At 48.8% G+C, this 27,724-nt stretch overlaps 1 protein-coding gene across 1 annotated transcript in view; it reads right to left on the reverse strand.

Moving 5' to 3' along the window:
- Positions 1–697: 697 nt before the first annotated feature.
- Positions 698–27,724, reverse strand: part of LOC140108553 (disabled homolog 2-interacting protein-like) — a gene marked incomplete at its 5' end in the record, with an annotated part of 48,741 nt that continues 21,714 nt past the window's right edge. Inside the window, 4 exons of the mRNA XM_072131815.1 lie at positions 698–1,525; positions 3,004–3,074; positions 8,488–8,575; positions 21,246–21,448. Coding sequence (XP_071987916.1) covers positions 1,516–1,525; positions 3,004–3,074; positions 8,488–8,575; positions 21,246–21,448 — 372 coding nt within the window. The remainder of the gene's footprint in view (positions 1,526–3,003; positions 3,075–8,487; positions 8,576–21,245; positions 21,449–27,724) is intronic.

The following is a 27,724-nucleotide window of genomic DNA, read 5'->3' on the forward strand; positions in this document are numbered from 1 at the left end:
CAGCCCTCTATGTACAGGAGTTACACCGTCTCTACAGCAGTAGTATGGCAGTACATCCCTCTATGTACAGGATTTACACTGTCTCTACAGCAGTAGTATGGCAGTACAGCCCTCTATGTACAGGAGTTACACTGTTTCTACAGCAGTAGTATGGCAGTACAGCCCTCTATGTACAGGAGTTACACTGTCTCTAAAGCAGTAGTATGGCAGTACAGCCCTCTATGTACAGGAGTTACACTGTTTCTACAGCAGTAGTATGGCAGTACAGCCCTCTATGTACAGGAGTTACACTGTCTCTAAAGCAGTAGTATGGCAGTACAGCCCTCTATGTACAGGAGTTACATTGTCTCTACTGCAGTAGTATGGCAGTACAGCCCCCTACGTACAGGTGTTACACTGTCTCTACAGCAGTAGTATGACAGTACAGCCCTCTATGTACAGGTGTTACACTGTCTCTAAAGCAGTAGTATGGCAGTACAGCCCTCTATGTACAGGAGGTACACCGTATCTACAGCAGTAGTATGGCAGTACAGCCCTCTATATACAGGTGTTACACTGTCTCTACAGCAGTGGTATGGCAGTACAGCCCTCTATGTACAGGAGTTACACTGTCTCTACAATTATTATATGGAAGTCCAAGTATCTCCTTTGCTCTAGCTGCAACTTTGACCTCCAAACTTCAAAGGACACAGGCAACTTCATGAGTTAAAACTTTATTGTTTCTGCTGATTTCTTTGATGAAGGTCATGGAGGAGCCTCTTCTGGACTCATGAGCACATTCAGGAATAAAGTAGTTGTATATGCATAGCATACATGTAATATACACAGCAGATTATACCGTCCTAGCAGCTTCATATGGAAGTCAATGCCCCCTGAACAATATGGACACTTGTCTCATCCATCAATTGTTTCAATGAAGGAACCTTTAGACGCCGGCCCTGGGATGCGCAGAGCTCGGTGTTTGATGCCAGTGTAGTCTGAATGCAGGTCAGGAACCTGAGAATTATTTGTGATCTACCAGTTTTTAGCTTTGGGGGATGAGGTGTAAGGAAGTGACATTAGAAGATTTCTGGTTCTAATAAAGACTAGAAAGAAATGACTCTCCTTCCCGGGCGCCTGTACGTGGGCGTTCACTACCAGCTCAGGTCATGTTGTGGTGCAGTAGGTCTCCGCACTCCTCAGTCTCTGCAGAGATTAAGCTACAGATGTGCACTCTCCCCTGGTCGGGGGTTTTCCCCTCAAAGCAGAAATGTTGGTCCAGTTTTATGTTTGGGTCTTGATCTCCTCTGACGTTTGGATTTGCTGTCAGAAATCTGTGCAGTAGTTTTGGTTTCCTAGGGGTGACCCCTCACACCTTGTTCATGTGCCGCCACGGAGCAGCTCCCGGTCATTGTACATTTCTCCAGTGCATGTGGCTGGTGGTCTCCCACAGTATACAGAGGGGCAATCTCTATAGCGAATAGCTCTGGGTCCGGACGATTTACATTCTTCAAGTTTCCCCAAATATAAAGTAATCTAAGGCAGACTGAAAGAAAAGAGATGGTATTTACCCAGAAAAGTCAGCGGCTTCTTTACCCACCGTACTCCCAATGTAAAGTCCTAAAAGCCATGCATCCTGTATGACACGTAGTATGGACCCCGCTGTACAGGAGGGGGAGGAGGGGCTCGTCCTGTATGACACGTGATATGGACCCCGCTGTACAGGAGGGGGAGGAGGGGCTCGTCCCGTATGACACGTAGTATGGACCCCGCTGTACGGGAGGGGGAGGAGGGGCTCGTCCTGTATGACACATAGTATGGACCCTGCTGTACGGGAGGGGGAGGAGGGGCTCGTCCTGTATGACACATAGTATGGACCCTGCTGTACGGGAGGGGGAGGAGGGGCTCGTCCCGTATGACACGTAATATGGACCCCGCTGTACAGGAGGGGGAGGAGAGGCTCGTCCTGTATGACACGTAGTATGGACCCCGCTGTACAGGAGGGGGTGGAGGGGCTCGTCCCATATGACACGTAGTATGGACCCCGCTGTACAGGAGGGGGAGGAGGGTCTCGTCCCGTATGACACGAATTATTTTGGCCCCGCTGTACAGGAGGGGGAGGAGGGGCTCGTCCCGTATGACACGTAGTATGGACCCCGCTGTACAGGAGGGGGAGGAGGGGCTCGTCCTGTATGACACGTAGTATGGACCCCGCTGTACAGGAGGGGGAGGAGAGGCTCGTCCTGTATGATACGTAGTATGGACCCCGCTGTACAGGAGGGGGAGGAGGGGCTCGTCCTGTATGACACGTAGTATGGACCCGATTGTACAGGAGGGGGAGGAGGGGCTCGTCCTGTATGACACGTAGTATGGACCCCGCTGTACAGGAGGGGGAGGAGGTTCATGCTCCTGTGTTTCTACCTCTTCTACAGCCTCGGGCTTTATACCTTTATGGGGGAGGGGGGGGGTGGCGTATTATTTTTTTTTACCATCTCGGTGAGTGTAACTTTCGTCTGATGGGGTCTTGTGTTTGGTCACACTGATGGTGGAAGCCTCACAAGCATGTAGGACCCCCACATTTACATATCCCCTAAAGCTATAGTGTAATATGATGAGGGGAGCCCCTGGGCCCAGGTAGCAGGGATCCTCCATATAACGTGCAGACGAGGGGAGACGGGTTCTGATAAAGCATCTTTATTCCACAGGTAAATGTACAAGTCACCACAGACACCTGGAAGACGTCCCGCAGCCTGTGGCCTCCAGGGCGGCGATGTCTGACACTACAATATCAGGGGGACACTTACTTTCTGCGGCTGCAGCGCAGGTGTGTGACGGTAGCAGCAGGTTTTAGTGTTACAGACCGCAGCCATGGGCGCATTTCTATGGCGGTTCCTCCCACAATGCCTCAGTCCTGGCGCTGCTCCGGCCCATTAACAATTACTGTTCCTGAACTCGCCGTTCTCTGTGATCTGTAACTTAGTCGGGTTTGTGGGAGAGATCCCGTTACGTGTTTGCATGCTGTACCTCTCTTTCAGCTGGGTGAGGGCGCTCATGAGCCGGGCGTTGGCCGCATCCAGTGAGGCGATGCGCTTCTCCTGTAACCATAGAAACAGAGGATAGTACATGGCGGACCCCCTGCTCCACTCGCTGTCTCACTCGCAAAGTTATGGGGGTCCCGGTATCTCACTCACACAGTTATGGGGGTCCCGGTGTCTCACTCGCACAGTTATGGGGGTCCCGGTGTCTCACTCGCACAGTTATGGGGGCCCCGGTGTCTCACTCGCACAGTTATGGGGGTCCCGGTGTCTCACTCACACAGTTATGGGGGTCCCGGTGTCTCACTCGCACAGTTATGGGGTCCCGGTGTCTCACTCGGACAATAATGGGGTCCCGGTGTTAAGGTAAACCTAGCTGATAGATCATATGGTGGACATTTCTACTTTTCCTAAAATGTTCTGTAATAGAAACAATGAACTCAAGATGGCGCCGAGACAGAAAAGTTTTGAAGCTAAGGAATGCGGACCTGACGTCAATGTGATACAGCAAGGAAGTTCTCCAATCAAGAGACTACATGAGCTGGGAATTCTCGGCCCCCTTCTGCTTCTTCCCTAATTTCTATATAGATTTGTGGATCCATATAAACCTGTGCAGTGCTGATCTGCCCCGAGCAATGGCATGAGCTTGTTTTGCATCAGCGTTGGTCTGATTCATTTACTTGCGACTGTGCACACATGCAATAATTTAATAATTTGAAACACAGCCAACGCACGCTAAAAAGGGATATCTTGAATCCTACCCCAACAATTAGAGGCACTGCCGAGATGAGAACTTGTGAGCAAGACCAGGATGCCCCCTCGTTCCAGCACCGTTTACAGCCTTGGGGGTCACCACTTCCCGACCGGGACTGATCAGCCCACGATCACGGTAAGTTTCAGATTACATATGTTAACCTGCTACTTGCCTGTGAGTCGAGGGGTGGTGATACCTGTGGCTGTAGACAGCCAGGATTGGAGGGTAAATATGTATAGCCACCTGGTGTCCTGCGCGGGGTCTGAATTGTTAGACACTTCTGTGTGAAATTGAAACAAGTGCCTTGGCTGCTGTGTGTATGCGATTTGCCGAGTCAGAACAGATAGGGAGGGGGAGGGCGTTCCAAGGTAAGATGAGATATTGAAAAGAGTACAGCGAGAGAGACCGCAGTGAAGATCAGACATAGGGGCCGTTAGAATTAGAAGAAAAAAAGGACGGATGTCTGCACATCAGACATAGGCCACCAGAATAAGGAGAATAGGACGGATGTCTGCACATCAGACATAGGCCACCAGAATAAGGAGAATAGGACGGATGTCTGCACATCAGACATAGGCCGTCAGAATAAGGAGAATAGGACGGATGTCTGCACATCAGACATAGGCCGCCAGAATAAGGAGAATAGGACAGATGTCTGCACACCAGACATAGGCCGCCAGAATAAGGAGAATAGGACAGATGTCTGCTCACCAGACATAAGCCGCCAGAATAAGGAGAATAGGACAGATGTCTGCACACCAGACATAGGCCGCCAGAATAAGGAGAATAGGACAGATGTCTGCACACCAGACGTAGGCCGCCAGAATAAGGAGAATAGGACGGATGTCTGCACACCAGACATAAGCCGCCAGAATAAGGAGAATAGGACGGATGTCTGCACACCAGATATAGGCTGCCAGAATAACGAGAATAGGACGGATGTCTGCATAACAGACATAGGCCCCCAGAATAAGAATAGGACAGATGTCTGCACACCAGACATAAGCCGCCAGAATAAGGAGAATAGGACAGATGTCTGCACACCAGACATAGGCTGCCAGAGTAAGGAGAATAGGATGGATGTCTGCACACCAGACATAGGCCGCCAGAATAAGAATAGGACAGATGTCTGCTCACCAGACATAAGCCGCCAGAATAAGGAGAATAGGACAGATGTCTGCACATTAGACATAGGCCGCCAGAATAAGGAGAATAGGACGGATGTCTGCACATCAGACATAGGCCGCCAAAATAAGGAGAATAGGACGGTTGTCTGCACACCAGATATAGGCTGCCAGAATAACGAGAATAGGACGGATGTCTGCATAACAGACATAGGCCCCCAGAATAAGGAGAATAGGACGGATGTCTGCACATCAGACATAGGCCGCCAAAATAAGGAGAATAGGACGGTTGTCTGCACACCAGATATAGGCTGCCAGAATAACGAGAATAGGACGGATGTCTGCACAACAGATATAGGCCCCCAGAATAAGGAGAATAGGACGGATGTCTGCACATCAGACATAGGCCGCCAGAATAAGGAGAATAGGACGGATGTCTGCACACCAGATATAGGCCGCCAGAATAGAAGAATGGGTGACTGGAGATTTTGACAGGAATTAGGAGAAAAGGGAGATCGTTAAGTGGGGGCCTTCTGATAAACCTCTAACAGACACGCAGTGAGCTAAGTCTCCTTAACTGGTGATCGGGGAGCTTGAAGGTCAGCCCTTAAAGCAAACCTCCCACTTCCAATAGGGCTTCTAAGCAGAAAATGCCGTGCACCAGCTCAGGGTGAGCTGGTGCCGGCACTTATCTTCGTTAAGTTCTTAGAAGGTTTTAAAGCGTTTAAGCACTTTAGTAATCTTTATATAAGAAGTAGCTTCACCGCGCGGTGGTACGCTCTCGGCTTTAAAACCGCGTTAAAACCGTTTAAGAACAAAACAAAGATAAGCGCCGGCACCAGCTCACCCTGCTTAGAAGCCCTATTGGAAGTCGTAGGTTTCCTTTAAACTGGTGAGCATAAAATTATGCTGCGGTTTCGGAATAGAAAGGACGTCCTTCCGGAGGGAACCACTGGTGCGCTAGCGATAGTTGTCTGTGCATCTTTCCCTTCCCTGCACTGAAGTAGACAGAAGGTTGTTGAGTTAAGTAGGACTGTTCGAAAAGTGCAAGTTGATATGATGGAACAGAAGGGCTGGTAGTTTTGCGGTGAAATTAAAAGTAATAGTGAAGGTTTGAAAGTTTTGGGATGTGTTAGAGGATGTGATGATTGTACAAGTGAGAAAGCTTGATCAGATTTGAAAACAGACACTTAGAGCCTCTGACAGACGGACCAGGACAGAGTGACAGGGATCCTGGAGTGTCCACTGAAGAAAGAGACAGGCGATAAGGGTCATTTCAAAGTTTTTGATGTGGAAAGAATTTGAGAAAAAGAGATTATATTTTCCTCGGGAAGGAAAGATGGCCTCTGTAATGCAGACTCCACCCCTGTATCTGGTGGTTAGAGAAGATGACACGCCCTACCATCCTTCAGCAGCGGCCATCTTAAGACAATTATATTCCCTTCAAGTCCCTGAAAGTTAATTGCCAATGACTCTACTCTGTTGGCAGAAATAAAGGCTGGTTGAGGATAGCAGCTGAGCACCCTTGAAGGGCCTTGGCAGATATCTGAAATAAATGCCAGCATAGGTGAAATTTTACCAATTTCAGACTTCTGCTAAGGATCTTGGAGTGTGGGACGTTGTTTGTTTGGGTATGGTCTAGTTAAATCTTATTTGATCCTGACGATTAGAGAAAAATTACTAAAAAGTGTTGCAATGTCTCTGGTACCTGCTTTCTGGAGCTTGTAGAGTTGCGGAGGGAGATTGTGGGGGCAGCTAGGCTTTGCCTGGGAATGCTGTGTCTGTGTTTTGCTTAGAACAGAACAGACAGAGACCTTCAGATCGTTTACAGGAGGTGGGAGGGAGCGGTGCTGCTCCAATGTTCTTTCTGACAGCCTACAAAAAGACTTGAAGGATTTGCTTGTGATACAAGAATACAGTATGATGTGATGTCCCGCTTTGTAGCCCAACATTTGGAGGCACCAGAGAAACTCAGAAGTGGACACTATATCCTTCACTTTGTGGTTGGGGGATTGGAAGGGTTTCCTGTAAGTGGGGGTGATATTGGGGATTGTGATTTTGCTCTTGTCACTTATTGCTTGTTGTGTGGTCCCCCTCATCAAGTCCTCCAAGTATCATGGGTATCAGGAGTTAGACAAGCCAAAGACCCCTTACTCAAGTTTCCTAAATTTGCATAATGAAGATATCCCTCTGAGATCAACCACCCCTGAAACATATCAAGCAGCCCACGGAGTAGGGAGAGGTAAAGTAGGGATTAGATTCCCATATGTGAAAGTCGACTAAATGAGGGCGCACCCAACAGGGTTCTGCTGTCATCCAACTGGTGAAGAGAAGAGCGATGCACATATGGGCAGATCTGTAGGTCCTTCTACCTTCTAGAGTAGCAGAGAGAAATTCCAGGATTTAGGGGGGACTGTTAAGGTAAACCAACCTGATAGATAAAATCCTGTCATTTCTACTTGTCTTATTTTCCTAAAAAGTACTGTAATAGAAACTATGAACTCAAGATGGCGCCGAGACAAAAAAGTTTTGAAGCTAAGGAATGCGGACCTGACGTTAATGTGCGACAGCAAGGAAGTTCTCCAATCAAGAGACTGCATGAGCTGGGAATTCTCCGCCCCCTCTGCTTCTTCCAAAGAAAGTACATGCAGTGCAGATTTGCCACAAGCAATGATAGCATGAGTGAGACTTAAATCAGCTGTTGTCTGAATTATTCCTTACGACGCGCACACATGCTTATTGATTTGAAACACAGCCAACGCACACTAAAAGAGGATGTCTTAAATCCTACCCCAACACCGGTGTCGCACTCACACAGTTATGGGGGTCCCGGTGTCTCACTCGCACAGTTATGGGGGTCCCGGTGTCTCACTCGCACAGTTATGGGGGTCCCGGTGTCTCACTCACACAGTTATGGGGGTCCCGGTGTCTCACTCACACAGTTATGGGGGTCCTGGTGTCTCACTCACACAGTTATGGGGGTCCCGGTGTCTCACTTACACAGTTATGGGGGTCCCGGTGTCTCACTCACACAGTTATGGGGCTCCTGGTGTCGCACTAACACAGTTATGGAGGTCCCACTGTTTCACTCACACAGTTATGGGGGTCCCGGTGTCTCACTTACACAGTTATGGGTGTCCCGGTGTCTCACTCACACAGTTATGGGGGTCCCGGTGTCTCACTCACACAGTTATGGGGCTCCTGGTGTCGCACTAACACAGTTATGGAGGTCCCACTGTTTCACTCACACAGTTATGGGGGTCCCGGTGTCTCACTCACACAGTTATGGGGCTCCTGGTGTCACACTAACACAGTTATGGAGGACCCACTGTTTCACTCACACGGTTATGGGGCTCCCGGTGTCTCACTCACACAGTTATGGGTGTCCTGGTGTCCCACTCAAACAGTTATGGGGGTCCCGGTGTCTCACACACAGTAATGGGGGTCCCGGTGTCTCACTCGCACAGTTATGGGTGTCCAGGTGTCTCACTCACACAGTTATGGGGCTACCGGTGTCTCACTCACACAGTTATGGGGGCTATGGGGGCCCCAGTGTCACACAGTTATTGGGATCTGGATATGCGGCGCTCCTCACCTGGGCGTCGATGATCTTCTGCTTGGAGTCCACGGCGGCCTGCATCTCGGCATGGTCCTTCTTCAGCTCCTCCTCCACGGACATGAGCCTGCGGCAAACACGAGAGCAGGAGAGAAGATGACAAAGTGGGAGATAATGAGGCCCAATCTAGTAATCGCTGCTGCCTGGACAAGTCACCGCTGGTCTGGATCGGGCTCCAAAAGTTCAATAGGTTTGTCGTTCTTGTACGTAGGGCGGTCGTCACGAAACGCCCCTTAAAATTATAAATGATGCATAAAAGAAATAGACAGTGGGACACATTTACTTACCCGTTCCCAAGAGTTCACCTTCTTCTTCCTGGTGCATGTAAGTGCATTGTCCGTGTATAATGCGCTGTGCGGGGAGTCACTAAGATCCTGCACCCAATATCCTGCATATGTCACTTCCCCGCTCAGGTCCCTGGAGTTCACCTTCTTCTTCCTGGTGCATGTAAGTGCATTGTCCGTGTATAATGCGCTGTGCTGCTATTCACTATGATCTTGCACCCGATATCCTGCATGTGTCGCTTCCCCGCTCAGGTCCCCGGAGTTCACCTTCTTCTTCCTGGTGCATGTAAGTGCATTGTCCGTGTATAATGCGCTGTGCGGGGAGTCACTAAGATCCTGCACCGGATATCCTGCATGTGTCACTTCCCCGCTCAGGTCCCTGGAGTTCACCTTCTTCTTCCTGGTGCATGTAAGTGCATTGTCCGTGTATAATGCGCTGTGCGGGGAGTCACTAAGATCCTGCCCCTGATATCCTGCATGTGTCACTTCCCCGCTCAGGTCCCTGGAGTTCACCTTCTTCTTCCTGGTGCATGTAAGTGCATTGTCCGTGTATAATGCGCAGTGCGGGGAGTCACTAAGATCCTGCCCCTGATATCCTGCATGTGTCACTTCCCCGCTCAGGTCCCTGGAGTTCACCTTCTTCTTCCTGGTGCATGTAAGTGCATTGTCCGTGTATAATGCGCTGTGCGGGGAGTCACTAAGATCCTGCCCCCGATATCCTGCATGTGTCACTTCCCCGCTCAGGTCCCTGGAGTTCACCTTCTTCTTCCTGGTGCATGTAAGTGCATTGTCCGTGTATAATGCGCTGTGCAGGGAGTCACTGAGATCCTGCACCTGATATCCTGCATGTGTCACTTCCCCGCTCAGGTCCCCGGAGTTCACCTTCTTCTTCCTGGTGCATGTAAGTGCATTGTCCGTGTATAATGCGCTGTGCAGGGAGTCACTAAGATCCTGCGCCCGATATCCTGCATGTGTTTCTTCCCTGCTCATGCGACCCTTTTTGCGGTGTAGCTGCGCTGCTTTCATGTGACAGAAAACGGGAAACGATCCCAATGATTCGCACTGAGCGCGGGATTTCCGTGAACTCCAGTGACCCAGTAAGTAAATGTGCCCCAATATCTCATGGAAAAACTATCACAAAATAATTTTGGTAAGTTAAAGTGTTCAAAAGTTCTAACCATATAAAGAGGGCAGGGCTTCACGTACTAACTGCCAGCACCTTGAAGGGGATAATGGCTTTCCTTACTGAAAACCGTAAATTAGCGTTAATAGATCTGAAATCTTTTTCTTCTAACAAGATTGTTGCCCCTGTGGTGGCGGGGGAGGGGGGCAACGGTGTGTGTTTGCATTTGAGGGGGTCTGTGGTCTCATCAGGGTAATTAGGAGGAAATAATGGGGATTGGTCGGATGTAGAAGTGGGACATAGTACAATCCCTCAAGGGGGATCTGCTGAGCCTCTAGCTGGATGGGCTCCTGGGCCTGTTTGGGGTCAGATGAAATGGAAATAGTCGGGGGGGGGGGGAGGTGTTACATTGGTGGTGTCATGGATGGTGAGGATGGGTCCGGGGACTATGAGGGAATGATGGGGGTACTGCTGACTCTGGACGGGCAGTTATGTCACGCATGAGTGAGGTGGTCTGGGCAGCAGAGGCTCCCATATGGAAACCCACAGTTTTTTTTATGCATCATTTATGATTTTAAGGGGTGACCCCCAAAACACATTGTAATATTGAGACCCTAATAAAACTTTTTTTTTTAAATAAAAACATCTTAATTGTGGTTTTTTAAATATTTTTTACAAACACAAAAAAAAAACACTGTCGAAAACATCCCAATGCCCCCTCCCCACAGCAGACAGATAGGAGTCTGGATTTTGTCATCACACTGGAACCAATCATCCGATCCGTACAAAGCCAATCTACAAAGTGACCTGGGGTCACACACATGGCTACCTGGGTAATGCCTCCCTAGAGAGTAAGTGATCTGGTGTCACACATATGGCTACCTGGGTAATGCCTCCCTAGAGAGTAAGTGACCTGGTGCCACACAAATGGTTACTTGGGTAATGCCTCCCTAGAGAGTAAGTGACCTGGTACCACATATATGCCTCCCAAGAGAATAAGTGACCTGGTGCCAGGCATATGGCTACCTGGGTAATGCCTCCCTAGAGAGTAAGTGACCTGGCGTCACACATATGGTTACCTGGGTAATATCTCCCTAGAGAGTAAGTGACCTGGCGTCACACATATGGTTACCTGGGTAATGCCTCCCTAGAGAGTAAGTGACCTGGTGTCACACATATGGCTACCTGGGTAATATCTCCATAGAGAGTAAGTGACCTGGTGCCACACATATGGCTACCTGGGTAATATCTCTCTAGAGAGTAAGTGACCTGGTGCCACACATATGGCTACCTGGGTATTGCCTCCCTAGAGAGTAAGTGATCTGGTGTCACACATATGGCTACCTGGGTAATGCCTCCCTAGAGAGTAAGTGACCTGGTGCCATACATATGGTTACCTGGGTAATGCCTCCCTAGAGAGTAAGTGACCTGGTACCACATATATGCCTCCCAAGAGAATAAGTGACCTGGTGCCAGGCATATGGCTACCTGGGTAATGCCTCCCTAGAGAGTAAGTGACCTGGTGTCACACATATGGCTACCTGGGTAATATCTCCCTAGAGAGTAAGTGACCTGGTGTCACACATATGGCTACCTGGGTAATATCTCCCTAGAGAGTAAGTGACCTGGCGTCACACATATGGTTACCTGGGTAATATCTCCCTAGAGAGTAAGTGACCTGGTGTCACACATATGGCTACCTGGGTAATATCTCCCTAGAGAGTAAGTGACCTGGCGTCACACATATAGCTACCTGGGTAATGCCTCCCTAGAGAGTAAGTGACCTGGCTTCACACATATGGCTACCTGGGTAATATCTCCCTAGAGAGTAAGTGACCTGGTGTCACACATATGGCTACCTGGGTAATATCTCCCTAGAGAGTAAGTGACCTGGCGTCACACATATGGCTACCTGGGTAATGCCTCCCTAGAGAGTAAGTGACCTGTTACCACACATATGGCTACCTGGGTAATGCCTCCCTAGAGAGTAAGTGACCTGGCTTCACACATATGGCTACCTGGGTAATATCTCCCTAGAGAGTAAGTGACCTGGTGTCACACATATGGCTACCTGGGTAATATCTCCCTAGAGAGTAAGTGACCTGGCGTCACACATATGGCTACCTGGGTAATATCTCCCTAGAGAGTAAGTGACCTGGGGCCACACATATGGCTACCTGGGTAAGGCCTCCCTAGAGAGTAAGTGACCTGGTGCCACACATATGGTTACCTGGGTAATGCCTCCCTAGAGAGTAAGTGACCTGGTACCACATATATGCCTCTCAAGAGAATAAGTGACCTGGTGCAACGCATATGGCTATCTGGGTAATGCCTCCCTAGAGAGTAAGTGACCTGGCGTCACACATATGGCTACCTGGGTAATATCTCCCTAGAGAGTAAGTGACCTGGCGTCACACATATGGCTACCTGAGTAATATCTCCCTAGAGAGTAAGTGACCTGGGGCCACACATATGGCTACCTGGGTAATGCCTCCCTAGAGAGTAAGTGACCTGGCTTCACACATATGGCTACCTGGGTAATATCTTCCTAGAGAGTAAGTGACCTGGTGTCACACATATGGCTACCTGGGTAATATCTCCCTAGAGAGTAAGTGACCTGGCGTCACACATATGGCTACCTGGGTAATATCTCCCTAGAGAGTAAGTGACCTGGGGCCACACATATGGCTAACTGGGTAATGCCTCCCTAGAGAGTAAGTGACCTGGTGCCACACATATGGTTACCTGGGTAATGCCTCCCTAGAGAGTAAGTGACCTGGCATTACACATATGGCTACCTGGGTAATGCCTCCCTAGAGAGTAAGTGACCTGGTGCCACACATATGGTTACCTGGGTAATGCCTCCCTAGAGAGTAAGTGACCTGGTGTCACGCAGACTTTTGGTTACCTGAGTAATGCCTCCCTAGAGAGTAAGTGACCTCATACCACACATATGGTAACCTAGGTAATGCCTCCCTAAAGAGTAAGTGATTTGGTATCACACATATGGTTACCTGGGTAATGCGTCCCTAGAGAGTAAGTGACTTGGTATAACGCAGACTTATGGTTACCTGGGTAATGCCTCCCTAGAGAGTAAGTGACCAGGTACCACACATATGGCTACCTGGGTAATGCCTCCCTAGAGAGTAAGTGACCAGGTAACCATACATATGGCTACCTGGGTAATGCTTCCCTAGAGAGTAAGTGACCTGGTGCCACACATATGGCTACCTGGGTAATGCTTCCCTAGGGAGTAAGTGACCTGGTGTCACACATATGGTTACCTGGGTAATGCCTCCCTAGAGAGTAAGTGACCTGGTGTCACACATATGGCTACCTGGGTAATGCCTCCCTAGAGAGTAAGTGACCTGGTGCCACACATATGGCTACCTGGGTAATGCTTCCCTAGAGAGTAAGTGACCTGGTGCCACACATATGGCTACCTGGGTAATGCTTCCCTAGGGAGTAAGTGACCTGGTGCCACACATATGGCTACCTGGGTAATGCCTCCCTAGAGAGTAAGTGACCTGGTGCCACACATATGGCTACTTGGGTAATGCCTCCCTAGAGAGTAAGTGACCTGGTGCCACACATATGGCTACCTGGGAAATGCCTCCCTAGGGAGTAAGTGACCTGGTACCACACATATGGCTACCTGGGTAATGCCTCCCTAGAGAGTAAGTGACCTGGTGCCACACATATGGCTACCTGGGTAATGCCTCACTAGAGAATAAGTGACCTGGTATCACACATATGGTTACCTGGGTAATGCCTCCCTAGAGAATAAGTGACCTGGTATCACACATACGGTTACCTGGGTAATGCCTCCCTAGAGAGTAAGTGACCTGGTGCCCCACATATGGCTACCTGGGAAATGCCTCCCTAGGGAGTAAGTGACCTGGTGCCACACATATGACTACTTGGGTAATGCCTCCCCAGGGAGTAAGTGACCTGGTACCACACATATGGCTACCTGAGTAATATCTCCCTAGAGAGAAGTGACCTGGTGTCACACATATGGCTACCTGGGTAATGCCTCCCTAGAGAGTAAGTGACCTGGTGTCACACATATGGCTACCTGGGTAATGCCTCCCTAGAGAGTAAGTGACCTGGTGTCACACATATGGTTACCTGGGTAATGCCTCCCTAGAGAGTAAGTGACCTGGTGTCACACATATGGCTACCTGGGTAATGCCTCCCCAGGGAGTAAGTGACCTGGTACCACACATATGGCTACCTGGGTAATGCCTCCCTAGAGAGTAAGTGACCTGGTGCCACACATATGGCTACCTGGGTAATGCCTCCCTAGAGAGTAAGTGACCTGGTGCCACACATATGGCTACCTGGGTAATGCCTTCCTAGAGAGTAAGTGACCTGGTGTCACACATATGGCTACCTGGGTAATGCCTACCTAGAGAGTAGGTGACCTGGTGCCACACATATGGCTACCTGGGTAATGCCTCCCTAGGGAGTAAGTGACCTGTTACCACACATATGGCTACCTGGGTAATGCCTCCCTAGAGAGTAAGTGACCTGGTGCCACACATATGGCTACTTGGGTAATGCCTCCCTAGAGAGTAAGTGACCTGGTGTCACACATATGGCTACCTGGGTAATGCCTCCCTAGAGAGTAAGTGACCTGGTGTCACACATATGGCTACCTGGGTAATGCCTCCCTAGAGAGTAAGTGACCTGGTGTCACACATATGGTTACCTGGGTAATGCCTCCCTAGAGAGTAAGTGACCTGGTGTCACACATATGGCTACCTGGGTAATGCCTCCCTAGAGAGTAAGTGACCAGGTAACCACACATATGGCTACCTGGGTAATGCTTCCCTAGAGAGTAAGTGACCTGGTGCCACACATATGGCTACCTGGGTAATGCTTCCCTAGGGAGTAAGTGACCTGGTGTCACACATATGGCTACCTGGGTAATGCCTCCCTAGAGAGTAAGTGACCTGGTGTCACACATATGGCTACCTGGGTAATGCCTCCCTAGAGAGTAAGTGACCTGGTGTCACACATATGGTTACCTGGGTAATGCCTCCCTAGAGAGTAAGTGACCTGGTGTCACACATATGGCTACCTGGGTAATGCCTCCCTAGAGAGTAAGTGACCAGGTAACCACACATATGGCTACCTGGGTAATGCTTCCCTAGAGAGTAAGTGACCTGGTGCCACACATATGGCTACCTGGGTAATGCTTCCCTAGGGAGTAAGTGACCTGGTGTCACACATATGGTTACCTGGGTAATGCCTCCCTAGAGAGTAAGTGACCTGGTGTCACACATATGGCTACCTGGGTAATGCCTCCCTAGAGAGTAAGTGACCTGGTGCCACACATATGGCTACCTGGGTAATGCTTCCCTAGAGAGTAAGTGACCTGGTGCCACACATATGGCTACCTGGGTAATGCTTCCCTAGGGAGTAAGTGACCTGGTACCACACATATGGCTACCTGGGTAATGCCTCCCTAGAGAGTAAGTGACCTGGTGCCACACATATGGCTACTTGGGTAATGCCTCCCTAGAGAGTAAGTGACCTGGTGCCACACATATGGCTACCTGGGTAATGCCTCCCTAGAGAATAAGTGACCTGGTATCACACATATGGTTACCTGGGTAATGCCTCCCTAGAGAATAAGTGACCTGGTATCACACATACGGTTACCTGGGTAATGCCTCCCTAGAGAGTAAGTGACCTGGTGCCCCACATATGGCTACCTGGGAAATGCCTCCCTAGGGAGTAAGTGACCTGGTGCCACACATATGACTACTTGGGTAATGCCTCCCCAGGGAGTAAGTGACCTGGTACCACACATATGGCTACCTGGGTAATGCCTCCCTAGAGAGTAAGTGACCTGGTGTCACACATATGGCTACCTGGGTAATGCCTCCCTAGAGAGTAAGTGACCTGGTGTCACACATATGGCTACCTGGGTAATGCCTCCCTAGAGAGTAAGTGACCTGGTGTCACACATATGGTTACCTCGGTAATGCCTCCCTAGAGAGTAAGTGACCTGGTGTCACACATATGGCTACCTGGGTAATGCCTCCCTAGAGAGTAAGTGACCTGGTATCACACATATGGCTACCTGGGTAATGCCTCCCTAGAGAGTAAGTGACCAGGTACCACACATATGGCTACCTGGGTAATGCCTCCCTAGAGAGTAAGTGACCAGGTACCACACACATGGCTACCTGGGTAATGCCTCCCTAGAGAGTAAGTGACCTGGTGCCACACATATGGCTACCTGGGTAATGCCTCCCTAGGGAGTAAGTGACCTGGTACCACACATATGGCTACCTGGGTAATGCCTCCCTAGAGAGTAAGTGACCTGGTGCCACACATATGGCTACTTGTGTAATGCCTCCCTAGAGAGTAAGTGACCTGGTGCCACACATATGGCTACCTGGGAAATGCCTCCCTAGGGAGTAAGTGACCTGGTACCACACATATGGCTACCTGGGTAATGCCTCCCTAGAGAGTAAGTGACCTGGTGCCACACATATGGTTACCTGGGTAATGCCTCCCTAGAGAGTAAGTGACCTGGTGTCACACATATGGCTACCTGGGTAATGCCTCCCTAGAGAGTAAGTGACCTGGTGTCACACATATGGCTACCTGGGTAATGCCTCCCTAGAGAGTAAGTGACCAGGTACCACACATATGGCTACCTGGGTAATGCCTCCCTAGAGAGTAAGTGACCAGGTACCACACACATGGCTACCTGGGTAATGCCTCCCTAGAGAGTAAGTGACCTGGTGCCACACATATGGCTACCTGGGTAATGCCTCCCTAGAGAGTAAGTGACCAGGTACCACACACATGGCTACCTGGGTAATGCCTCCCTAGGGAGTAAGTGACCTGGTACCACACATATGGCTACCTGGGTAATGCCTCCCTAGAGAGTAAGTGACCTGGTGCCACACATATGGCTACTTGTGTAATGCCTCCCTAGAGAGTAAGTGACCTGGTGCCACACATATGCCTACCTGGGAAATGCCTCCCTAGGGAGTAAGTGACCTGGTACCACACATATGGCTACCTGGGTAATGCCTCCCTAGAGAGTAAGTGACCTGGTGCCACACATATGGCTACTTGGGTAATGCCTCCCTAGAGAGTAAGTGACCTGGTGTCACACATATGGCTACCTGGGTAATGCCTCCCTAGAGAGTAAGTGACCTGTTGTCACACATATGGCTACCTGGGTAATGCCTCCCTAGAGAGTAAGTGACCTGGTATCACACATATGGCTACCTGAGTAATGCCTCCCTAGAGAGTAAGTGACCTGGTATCACACAAACGGTAACCTGGGTAATGCCTCCCTAGAGAGTAAGTGACCTGGTGTCACACATATGACTACTTGGGTAATGCCTCCCTAGAGAGTAAGTGACCTGGTACCACACATATGGCTACCTGGGTAATGCCTCCCTAGAGAGTAAGTTACCTGGTGTCACACATATGGCTACTTGGGTAATGCCTCCCTAGAGAGTAAGTGACCTGATGTCACACATATGGCTACCTGGGTAATGCCTCCCTAGAGAGTAAGTGACCTGGTGTCACTCATATGGCTACCTGGGTAATGCCTCCCTAGAGAGTAAGTGACCTGGTGTCACACATATGGCTACCTGAGTAATATCTCCCTAGAGAGTAAGTGACCTGGTATCACACATACGGTTACCTGGGTAATGCCTCCCTAGAGAGTAAGTGACCTGGTGCCACACATATGGCTACTTGGGTAATGCCTCCCTAGAGAGTAAGTGACCTGGTACCACACATATGGCTACCTGGGTAATGCCTCCCTAGAGAGTAAGTGACCTGGTGTCACACATATGGTTACCTGGGTAATGCCTCCCCAGGGAGTAAGTGACCTGGTACCACACATATGGCTACCTGGGTAATGCCTCCCTAGAGAGTAAGTGACCTGGTGCCACACATATGGCTACTTGGGTAATGCCTCCCTAGAGAGTAAGTGACCTGGTGTCACACATATGGCTACCTGGGTAATGCCTCCCTAGAGAGTAAGTGACCTGGTGTCACACATATGGCTACCTGGGTAATGCCTCCCTAGAGAGTAAGTGACCTGGTGTCACACATATGGCTACCTGGGTAATGCCTACCTAGAGAGTAGGTGACCTGGTGCCACACATATGGCTACCTGGGTAATGCCTCCCTAGGGAGTAAGTGACCTGTTACCACACATATGGCTACCTGGGTAATGCCTCCCTAGAGAGTAAGTGACCTGGTGCCACACATATGGCTACTTGGGTAATGCCTCCCTAGAGAGTAAGTGACCTGGTGCCACAGATATGGCTATCTGGGTAATGCCTCCCTAGAGAGAAAGTGACCTGGTATCACACATATGGCTACCTGGGTAATGCCTCCCTAGAGAGTAAGTGACCTGGTGCCACACATATGGCTATCTGGGTAATGCCTCCCTAGAGAGTAAGTGACCTGGTGCCACACATATGGCTACTTGGGTAATGCCTCCCTAGAGAGTAAGTGACCTGGTGTCACACATATGGCTACCTGGGTAATGCCTCCCTAGAGAGTAAGTGACCTGTTGTCACACATATGGATACCTGGGTAATGCCTCCCTAGAGAGTAAGTGACCTGGTATCACACATATGGCTACCTGAGTAATGCCTCCCTAGAGAGTAAGTGACCTGGTATCACACATACGGTAACCTGGGTAATGCCTCCCTAGAGAGTAAGTGACCTGGTGTCACACATATGACTACTTGGGTAATGCCTCCCTAGAGAGTAAGTGACCTGGTACCACACATATGGCTACCTGGGTAATGCCTCCCTAGAGAGTAAGTTACCTGGTGTCACACATATGGCTACTTGGGTAATGCCTCCCTAGAGAGTAAGTGACCTGATGTCACACATATGGCTACCTGGGTAATGCCTCCCTAGAGAGTAAGTGACCTAGTGTCACTCATATGGCTACCTGGTTAATGCCTCCCTAGAGAGTAAGTGACCTGGTGTCACACATATGGCTACCTGAGTAATATCTCCCTAGAGAGTAAGTGACCTGGTATCACACATACGGTTACCTGGGTAATGCCTCCCTAGAGAGTAAGTGACCTGGTGCCACACATATGGCTACTTGGGTAATGCCTCCATAGAGAGCAAGTGACCTGGTACCACACATATGGCTACCTGGGTAATGCCTCCCTAGAGAGTAAGTGACCTGGTGTCACACATATGGTTACCTGGGTAATGCCTCCCCAGGGAGTAAGTGACCTGGTACCACACATATGGCTACCTGGGTAATGCCTCCCTAGAGAGTAAGTGACCTGGTGCCACACATATGGCTACTTGGGTAATGCCTCCCTAGAGAGTAAGTGACCTGGTGTCACACATATGGCTACCTGGGTAATGCCTCCCTAGAGAGTAAGTGACCTGGTGTCACACATATGGCTACCTGGGTAATGCCTCCCTAGAGAGTAAGTGACCTGGTGTCACACATATGGCTACCTGGGTAATGCCTACCTAGAGAGTAGGTGACCTGGTGCCACACATATGGCTACCTGGGTAATGCCTCCCTAGGGAGTAAGTGACCTGTTACCACACATATGGCTACCTGGGTAATGCCTCCCTAGAGAGTAAGTGACCTGGTGCCACACATATGGCTACTTGGGTAATGCCTCCCTAGAGAGTAAGTGACCTGGTGCCACACATATGGCTATCTGGGTAATGCCTCCCTAGAGAGAAAGTGACCTGGTATCACACATATGGCTACCTGGGTAATGCCTCCCTAGAGAGTAAGTGACCTGGTGCCACACATATGGCTATCTGGGTAATGCCTCCCTAGAGAGAAAGTGACCTGGTATCACACATATGGCTATCTGGGTAATGCCTCCCTAGAGAGTAAGTGACCTGGTGCCACACATATGGTTACCTGGGTAATGCCTCCCTAGAGAGTAAGTGACCTGGTGCCACACATATGGCTATCTGGGTAATGCCTCCCTAGAGAGAAAGTGACCTGGTGCCACACATATGGCTACCTGGGTAATGCCTCCCTAGAGAGTAAGTGACCTGGTGCCACACATATGGCTTTCTGGGTAATGCCTCCCTAGAGAGAAAGTGACCTGGTGCCACACATATGGCTACCTGGGTAATGCCTCCCTAGAGAGTAAGTGACCTGGTGCCACACATATGGCTATCTGGGTAATGCCTCCCTAGAGAGTAAGTGACCTGGTGTCACACATATGGCTACCTGGGTAATGCCTACCTAGAGAGTAGGTGACCTGGTGCCACACATATGGCTACCTGGGTAATGCCTCCCTAGGGAGTAAGTGACCTGTTACCACACATATGGCTACCTGGGTAATGCCTCCCTAGAGAGTAAGTGACCTGGTGCCACACATATGGCTACTTGGGTAATGCCTCCCTAGAGAGTAAGTGACCTGGTGCCACACATATGGCTACCTGGGTAATGCCTCCCTAGAGAGAAAGTGACCTGGTGCCACACATATGGCTATCTGGGTAATGCCTCCCTAGAGAGAAAGTGACCTGGTGCCACACATATGGCTACCTGGGTAATGCCTCCCTAGAGAGTAAGTGACCTGGTGCCACACATATGGCTATCTGGGTAATGCCTCCCTAGAGAGAAAGTGACCTGGTGCCACACATATGGCTACCTGGGTAATGGCTCCCTAGAGAGTAAGTGACCTGGTATCACACATATGGCTACCTGGGTAATGCCTCCCTAGAGAGTAAGTGACCTGGTGCCACACATATGGCTACCTGGGTAATGCCTCCCTAGAGAGAAAGTGACCTGGTGTCACACATATGGCTACCTGGGTAATGCCTCCCTAGAGAGTAAGTGACCTGGTGTCACACATATGGCTACCTGGGTAATGCCTCCCTAGAGAGTAAGTGACCTGGTGCCACACATATGGCTACCTGGGTAATGGCTCCCTAGAGAGTAAGTGACCTGGTATCACACATATGGTTACCTGGGTAATGCCTATCTTTATGCTCTCAGCATCATCCATTGGTAGTGAGACCTACCTCGCAGATCCACTAGTGATCTATTCGGGGATCCCGCCATATCCAGCCGCCTTCCCAAAGCTTTTCACATTTTTTGGGACACCCCCCATTCCAACCTGATTATGTGACTATATATTCCTGCACTGTAGGCGGCGAGGTCTGGATCCGCTATGGATTTGTGTACATAACAAGGTAAGTCCCTCTATGGTGTCATCGCCAAGTAAACCCAGTGGGTAAACCCTGGGGTCCGGCTCCACCTTCATGGACGGTGCTCTCCGTATTAGGTGCGCCCAAGAAGGACAAAGCGCTTTCCATGCCCCCAGTACCTGCTGATGATCCCCTTCATCTGCATCTCCTTGTCCTCCTGCTGTCGGCGCAGCCGCTCCTCGCTTTCCTCCAGTCGGGCCTGGTACTCCAGCAGGATCTTCTGGGTCTGCTCATCCTGGCTCTTGCAGCGGTTCTCATACTCCTCCAGCTTCTTGTTGGAGAGCCGCAGCTTGTCCTGCAGCACGAGGACCTCCTGCTGGTACTGCCGGCGACAAACAGGCGTTAGGTCGGACCTTGTTATCACTGTCCAGTCAGCACCTGCCCCAAGGAGCCCCCCCCTGCGCCCCTTAATCTCCCCCCGGAGCAGGCCATCTGCAGGGCACAGAGGCTTCTGAGGGGGAGTCCTGTTGTCATGGATGTTGGAGCGACAGGTTTAGCGTCCGTCCTTATGCTCCTTCCCATAATAATGAAAGTTTAGTGTCCGTCCTGTCATTCATGAGAACAGGGTCGCTGAGGGGTCCCTACTCTCGCTGTGGATGGGGGCTGCCAAACATCTGACTCCTCAATCTACAAAACTTAGACAGTGCAGTCTTCCTGGTCCCTCTAGCAGAGCCGAGATAAATGTGGACACTCCTTCCCAGTGTCTTGTTCCTCTGTAGAGGAGAAGCTTCACTACTGAGCATGTACATAAAGTGCAGCCACAGTCATCTCAACTAAAAGCCTACAAGAGGCTGAACAAGCCATGAGTCCAGTGACCTGCTCCCGGGTATGTGTCAGGACCAGGAGAGAGAGCACTTACTGTACAGCTCTGGGTTCTCTCCAGCTCCTGATGCCAGCCCATACAACCAGTGTGAGCAGGGAACACAAAAGGAGCAGAGAGAGAATGTATTTTTTGGTCTGCTCTGGGGTTTGCAGTATTAGTAGCTTTATGCTCTGGGGTTTGCAGTATTATTAGCTTTATGCTCTGGGGTTTGCAGTATTATTAGTTTTATGCTCTGGGGTTTGCAGTATTAGTAGCTTTATGCTCGGGGGTTTGCAGTATTAGTAGTTTTATGCTCGGGGGTTTGCAGTATTAGTAGCTTTATGCTCTGGGGTTTGCAGTATTAGTAGCTTTATGCTCGGGGGTTTGCAGTATTAGTAGCTTTATGCTCTGGGGTTTGCAGTATTAGTAGCTTTATGCTCGGGGGTTTGCAGTATTAGTAGCTTTATGCTCGGGGGTTTGCAGTATTAGTAGCTTTATGCTCGGGGGTTTGCAGTATTAGTAGCTTTATGCTCTGGGGTTTGCAGTATTAGTAGCTTTATGCTCGGGGGTTTGCAGTATTAGTAGCTTTATGCTCGGGGGTTTGCAGTATTAGTAGCTTTATGCTCTGGGGTTTGCAGTATTAGTAGTTTTATGCTCTGGGGTTTGCAGTATTAGTAGCTTTATGCTCGGGGGTTTGCAGTATTAGTAGCTTTATGCTCTGGGGTTTGCAGTATTAGTAGTTTTATGCTCGGGGGTTTGCAGTATTAGTAGCTTTATGCTCTGGGGTTTGTAGTATTAGTAGCTTTATGCTCGGGGGTTTGTAGTATTAGTAGCTTTATGCTCGGGGGTTTGCAGTATTAGTAGCTTTATGCTCGGGGGTTTGCAGTATTAGTAGCTTTATGCTCGGGGGTTTGCAGTATTAGTAGCTTTGCTCTGGGATTTGCAGTATTAGTAGCTTTATGCTCGGGGGTTTGCAGTATTAGTAGCTTTATGCTCTGGGGTTTGCAGTATTATTAGCTTTATGCTCTGGGGTTTGCAGTATTATTAGTTTTATGCTCTGGGGTTTGCAGTATTAGTAGCTTTATGCTCGGGGGTTTGCAGTATTAGTAGTTTTATGCTCGGGGGTTTGCAGTATTAGTAGCTTTATGCTCTGGGGTTTGCAGTATTAGTAGCTTTATGCTCGGGGGTTTGCAGTATTAGTAGCTTTATGCTCGGGGGTTTGCAGTATTAGTAGCTTTATGCTCTGGGGTTTGCAGTATTAGTAGCTTTATGCTCGGGGGTTTGCAGTATTAGTAGCTTTATGCTCGGGGGTTTGCAGTATTAGTAGCTTTATGCTCTGGGGTTTGCAGTATTAGTAGCTTTATGCTCGGGGGTTTGCAGTATTAGTAGCTTTATGCTCGGGGGTTTGCAGTATTAGTAGCTTTATGCTCTGGGGTTTGCAGTATTAGTAGTTTTATGCTCTGGGGTTTGCAGTATTAGTAGCTTTATGCTCGGGGGTTTGCAGTATTAGTAGCTTTATGCTCTGGGGTTTGCAGTATTAGTAGTTTTATGCTCGGGGGTTTGCAGTATTAGTAGCTTTATGCTCTGGGGTTTGTAGTATTAGTAGCTTTATGCTCGGGGGTTTGTAGTATTAGTAGCTTTATGCTCGGGGGTTTGCAGTATTAGTAGCTTTATGCTCGGGGGTTTGCAGTATTAGTAGCTTTATGCTCGGGGGTTTGCAGTATTAGTAGCTTTGCTCTGGGATTTGCAGTATTAGTAGCTTTATGCTCGGGGGTTTGCAGTATTAGTAGCTTTATGCTCTGGGGTTTGCAGTATTATTAGCTTTATGCTCTGGGGTTTGCAGTATTATTAGTTTTATGCTCTGGGGTTTGCAGTATTAGTAGCTTTATGCTCGGGGGTTTGCAGTATTAGTAGTTTTATGCTCGGGGGTTTGCAGTATTAGTAGCTTTATGCTCTGGGGTTTGCAGTATTAGTAGCTTTATGCTCGGGGGTTTGCAGTATTAGTAGCTTTATGCTCTGGGGTTTGCAGTATTAGTAGTTTTATGCTCTGGGGTTTGCAGTATTAGTAGCTTTATGCTCGGGGGTTTGCAGTATTAGTAGCTTTATGCTCGGGGGTTTGCAGTATTAGTAGCTTTATGCTCTGGGGTTTGCAGTATTAGTAGTTTTATGCTCGGGGGTTTGCAGTATTAGTAGCTTTATGCTCTGGGGTTTGTAGTATTAGTAGCTTTATGCTCGGGGGTTTGTAGTATTAGTAGCTTTATGCTCGGGGTTTGCAGTATTAGTAGCTTTATGCTCGGGGGTTTGCAGTATTAGTAGCTTTATGCTCTGGGGTTTGCAGTATTAGTAGCTTTATGCTCAGGGGTTTGCAGTATTAGTAGCTTTATGCTCAGGGGTTTGCAGTATTAGTAGCTTTATGCTCTGGGGTTTGCAGTATTATTAGCTTTATGCTCGGGGGTTTGCAGTATTAGTAGCTTTATGCTCTGGGGTTTGCAGTATTAGTAGCTTTATGCTCGGGGGTTTGCAGTATTAGTAGCTTTATGCTCGGGGGTTTGCAGTATTAGTAGCTTTATGCTCTGGGGTTTGCAGTATTAGTAGCTTTATGCTCTGGGGTTTGCAGTATTAGTAGCTTTGCTCTGGGCTTTGCAGTATTAGTAGCTTTATGCTCGGGGGTTTGCAGTATTAGTAGCTTTATGCTCTGGGGTTTGCAGTATTAGTAGCTTTATGCTCTGGGGTTTGCAGTATTAGTAGTTTTATGCTCGGGGGTTTGCAGTATTAGTAGCTTTATGCTCGGGGGTTTGCAGTATTAGTAGCTTTATGCTCGGGGGTTTGCAGTATTAGTAGCTTTATGCTCTGGGGTTTGCAGTATTATTAGCTTTATGCTCGGGGGTTTGCAGTATTAGTAGCTTTATGCTCGGGGGTTTGCAGTATTAGTAGCTTTATGCTCGGGGGTTTGCAGTATTAGTAGCTTTATGCTCAGGGGTTTGCAGTATTAGTAGCTTTATGCTCGGGGGTTTGCAGTATTAGTAGCTTTATGCTCTGGGGTTTGCAGTATTATTAGCTTTATGCTCTGGGGTTTGCAGTATTAGTAGCTTTATGCTTGGGGTTTGCAGTATTAGTAGCTTTATGCTCTGGGGTTTGCAGTATTAGTAGCTTTATGCTCGGGGGTTTGCAGTATTAGTAGCTTTATGCTCGGGGGTTTGCAGTATTATTAGCTTTATGCTCGGGGGTTTGCAGTATTAGTAGCTTTATGCTCAGGGGTTTGCAGTATTAGTAGCTTTATGCTCTGGGGTTTGCAGTATTATTAGCTTTATGCTCTGGGGTTTGCAGTATTAGTAGCTTTATGCTCTGGGGTTTGCAGTATTAGTAGCTTTATGCTCGGGGGTTTGCAGTATTAGTAGCTTTATGCTCGGGGGTTTGCAGTATTATTAGCTTTATGCTCGGGGGTTTGCAGTATTAGTAGCTTTATGCTCTGGGGTTTGCAGTATTAGTAGTTTTATGCTCTGGGGTTTGCAGTATTAGTAGCTTTATGCTCTGGGGTTTGCAGTATTAGTAGCTTTATGCTCAGGGGTTTGCAGTATTAGTAGCTTTATGCTCGGGGGTTTGCAGTATTAGTAGCTTTATGCTCTGGGGTTTGCAGTATTAGTAGCTTTATGCTCTGGGGTTTGCAGTATTAGTAGCTTTATGCTCTGGGGTTTGCAGTATTAGTAGTTTTATGCTCGGGGGTTTGCAGTATTAGTAGCTTTATGCTCGGGGGTTTGCAGTATTAGTAGCTTTATGCTCGGGGGTTTGCAGTATTAATAGCTTTATGCTCTGGGGTTTGCAGTTTTAGTAGCTTTATGCTCTGGGGTTTGCAGTATTAGTAGTTTTATGCTCTGGGGTTTGCAGTATTAGTAGTTTTATGCTCTGGGGTTTGCAGTATTATTAGCTTTATGCTCTGGGGTTTGCAGTATTATTAGCTTTATGCTCTGGGGTTTGCAGTATTAGTAGCTTTATGCTCGGGGGTTTGCAGTATTAGTAGCTTTATGCTCGGGGGTTTGCAGTATTAGTAGCTTTATGCTCGGGGGTTTGCAGTATTAGTAGCTTTATGCTCTGGGGTTTGCAGTATTATTAGCTTTATGCTCTGGGGTTTGCAGTATTAGTAGCTTTATGCTTGGGGTTTGCAGTATTAGTAGCTTTATGCTCTGGGGTTTGCAGTATTAGTAGCTTTATGCTCTGGGGTTTGCAGTATTAGTAGCTTTATGCTCGGGGGTTTGCAGTATTAGTAGCTTTATGCTCGGGGGTTTGCAGTATTAGTAGCTTTATGCTCGGGGGTTTGCAGTATTAGTAGCTTTATGCTCTGGGGTTTGCAGTATTAGTAGCTTTATGCTCTGGGGTTTGCAGTATTAGTAGCTTTATGCTCTGGGGTTTGCAGTATTAGTAGCTTTATGCTCGGGGGTTTGCAGTATTAGTAGCTTTATGCTCTGGGGTTTGCAGTATTAGTAGTTTTATGCTCTGGGGTTTGCAGTATTAGTAGCTTTATGCTCTGGGGTTTGCAGTATTAGTAGTTTTATGCTCTGGGGTTTGCAGTATTAGTAGTTTTATGCTCTGGGGTTTGCAGTATTATTAGCTTTATGCTCTGGGGTTTGCAGTATTAGTAGCTTTATGCTCTGGGGTTTGCAGTATTAGTAGCTTTATGCTCTGGGGTTTGCAGTATTAGTAGCTTTATGCTCTGGGGTTTGCAGTATTAGTAGTTTTATGCTCTGGGGTTTGCAGTATTAGTAGCTTTATGCTCTGGGGTTTGCAGTATTAGTAGCTTTATGCTCTGGGGTTTGCAGTATTAGTAGCTTTATGCTCTGGGGTTTGCAGTATTAGTAGCTTTATGCTCTGGGGTTTGCAGTATTAGTAGTTTTATGCTCTGGTGTCCGAAATCCTTAGATTAGGAATAGAAGAGACATTTAAAGGAAATCTCAGGATTTGTATCATTTATTATCTGTTAGTGCAGTCGGTCCATGTTATCCACAGTTCTGGTAGGAACCAATGAGGGACACACAAGGTGCAGTGAGTACTATGTGCGGTCTCCTCTGGAGTCTGCTGCCCCCTATGTGCACACTCAGACACAAAACCTTATAGATACAAGCAGTTTACATGCACATGTCCCACAGTGTAAAGAGGTCAGTGACCGGGGTGGGAGAAGTGTCAGGGTTGGAACCTCTCATACAGTTACATAGTTATAATATATGTATCAGAAACCTTCTTCAACAACACAGGGTTCATCACACAATCAGGACAGTACCCCCCGTCACACAATAAGGACAATACCCCCCCCCCCCCCGTCACGCAATAAGGACAATACCCCCCCCCCCCCGTCACACAATAAGGACAATACCCCCCCCGCCCCCGTCACGCAATAAGGACAATACCCCCCCCCCACCTTCACACAATAAGGACAATTCCCCCCCCCCCCCGTCACGCAATAAGGACAATGCCCCCCCCCCCCCGTCACACAATGAGGAAAATACCCCCCCCCGGTCACACAATAAGGACAATACCCCCCCCCCCCCCGTCACACAATAAGGACAATACCCCCCCGTCACACAATAAGGACAATACCCCCCCGTCACACAATAAGGACAATACCCCCCGTCACACAATAAGGACAATACCCCGGTCACACAATCAGGACAATACCCCCCCGTCACACAATCAGGACAATACGCCTCGTATAGGGGCAGGGGTGCTGGCGCCTCGTATAGGTGCAGGGGTGCTGGCGCCTCGTATAGGGGCAGGGGTGCTGGCGCCTCGTATAGGGGCAGGGGT

This window comes from Engystomops pustulosus, unplaced genomic scaffold, assembly GCF_040894005.1.
Source record: "Engystomops pustulosus unplaced genomic scaffold, aEngPut4.maternal MAT_SCAFFOLD_145, whole genome shotgun sequence".
Lineage (NCBI taxonomy): Eukaryota > Metazoa > Chordata > Amphibia > Anura > Leptodactylidae > Engystomops > Engystomops pustulosus.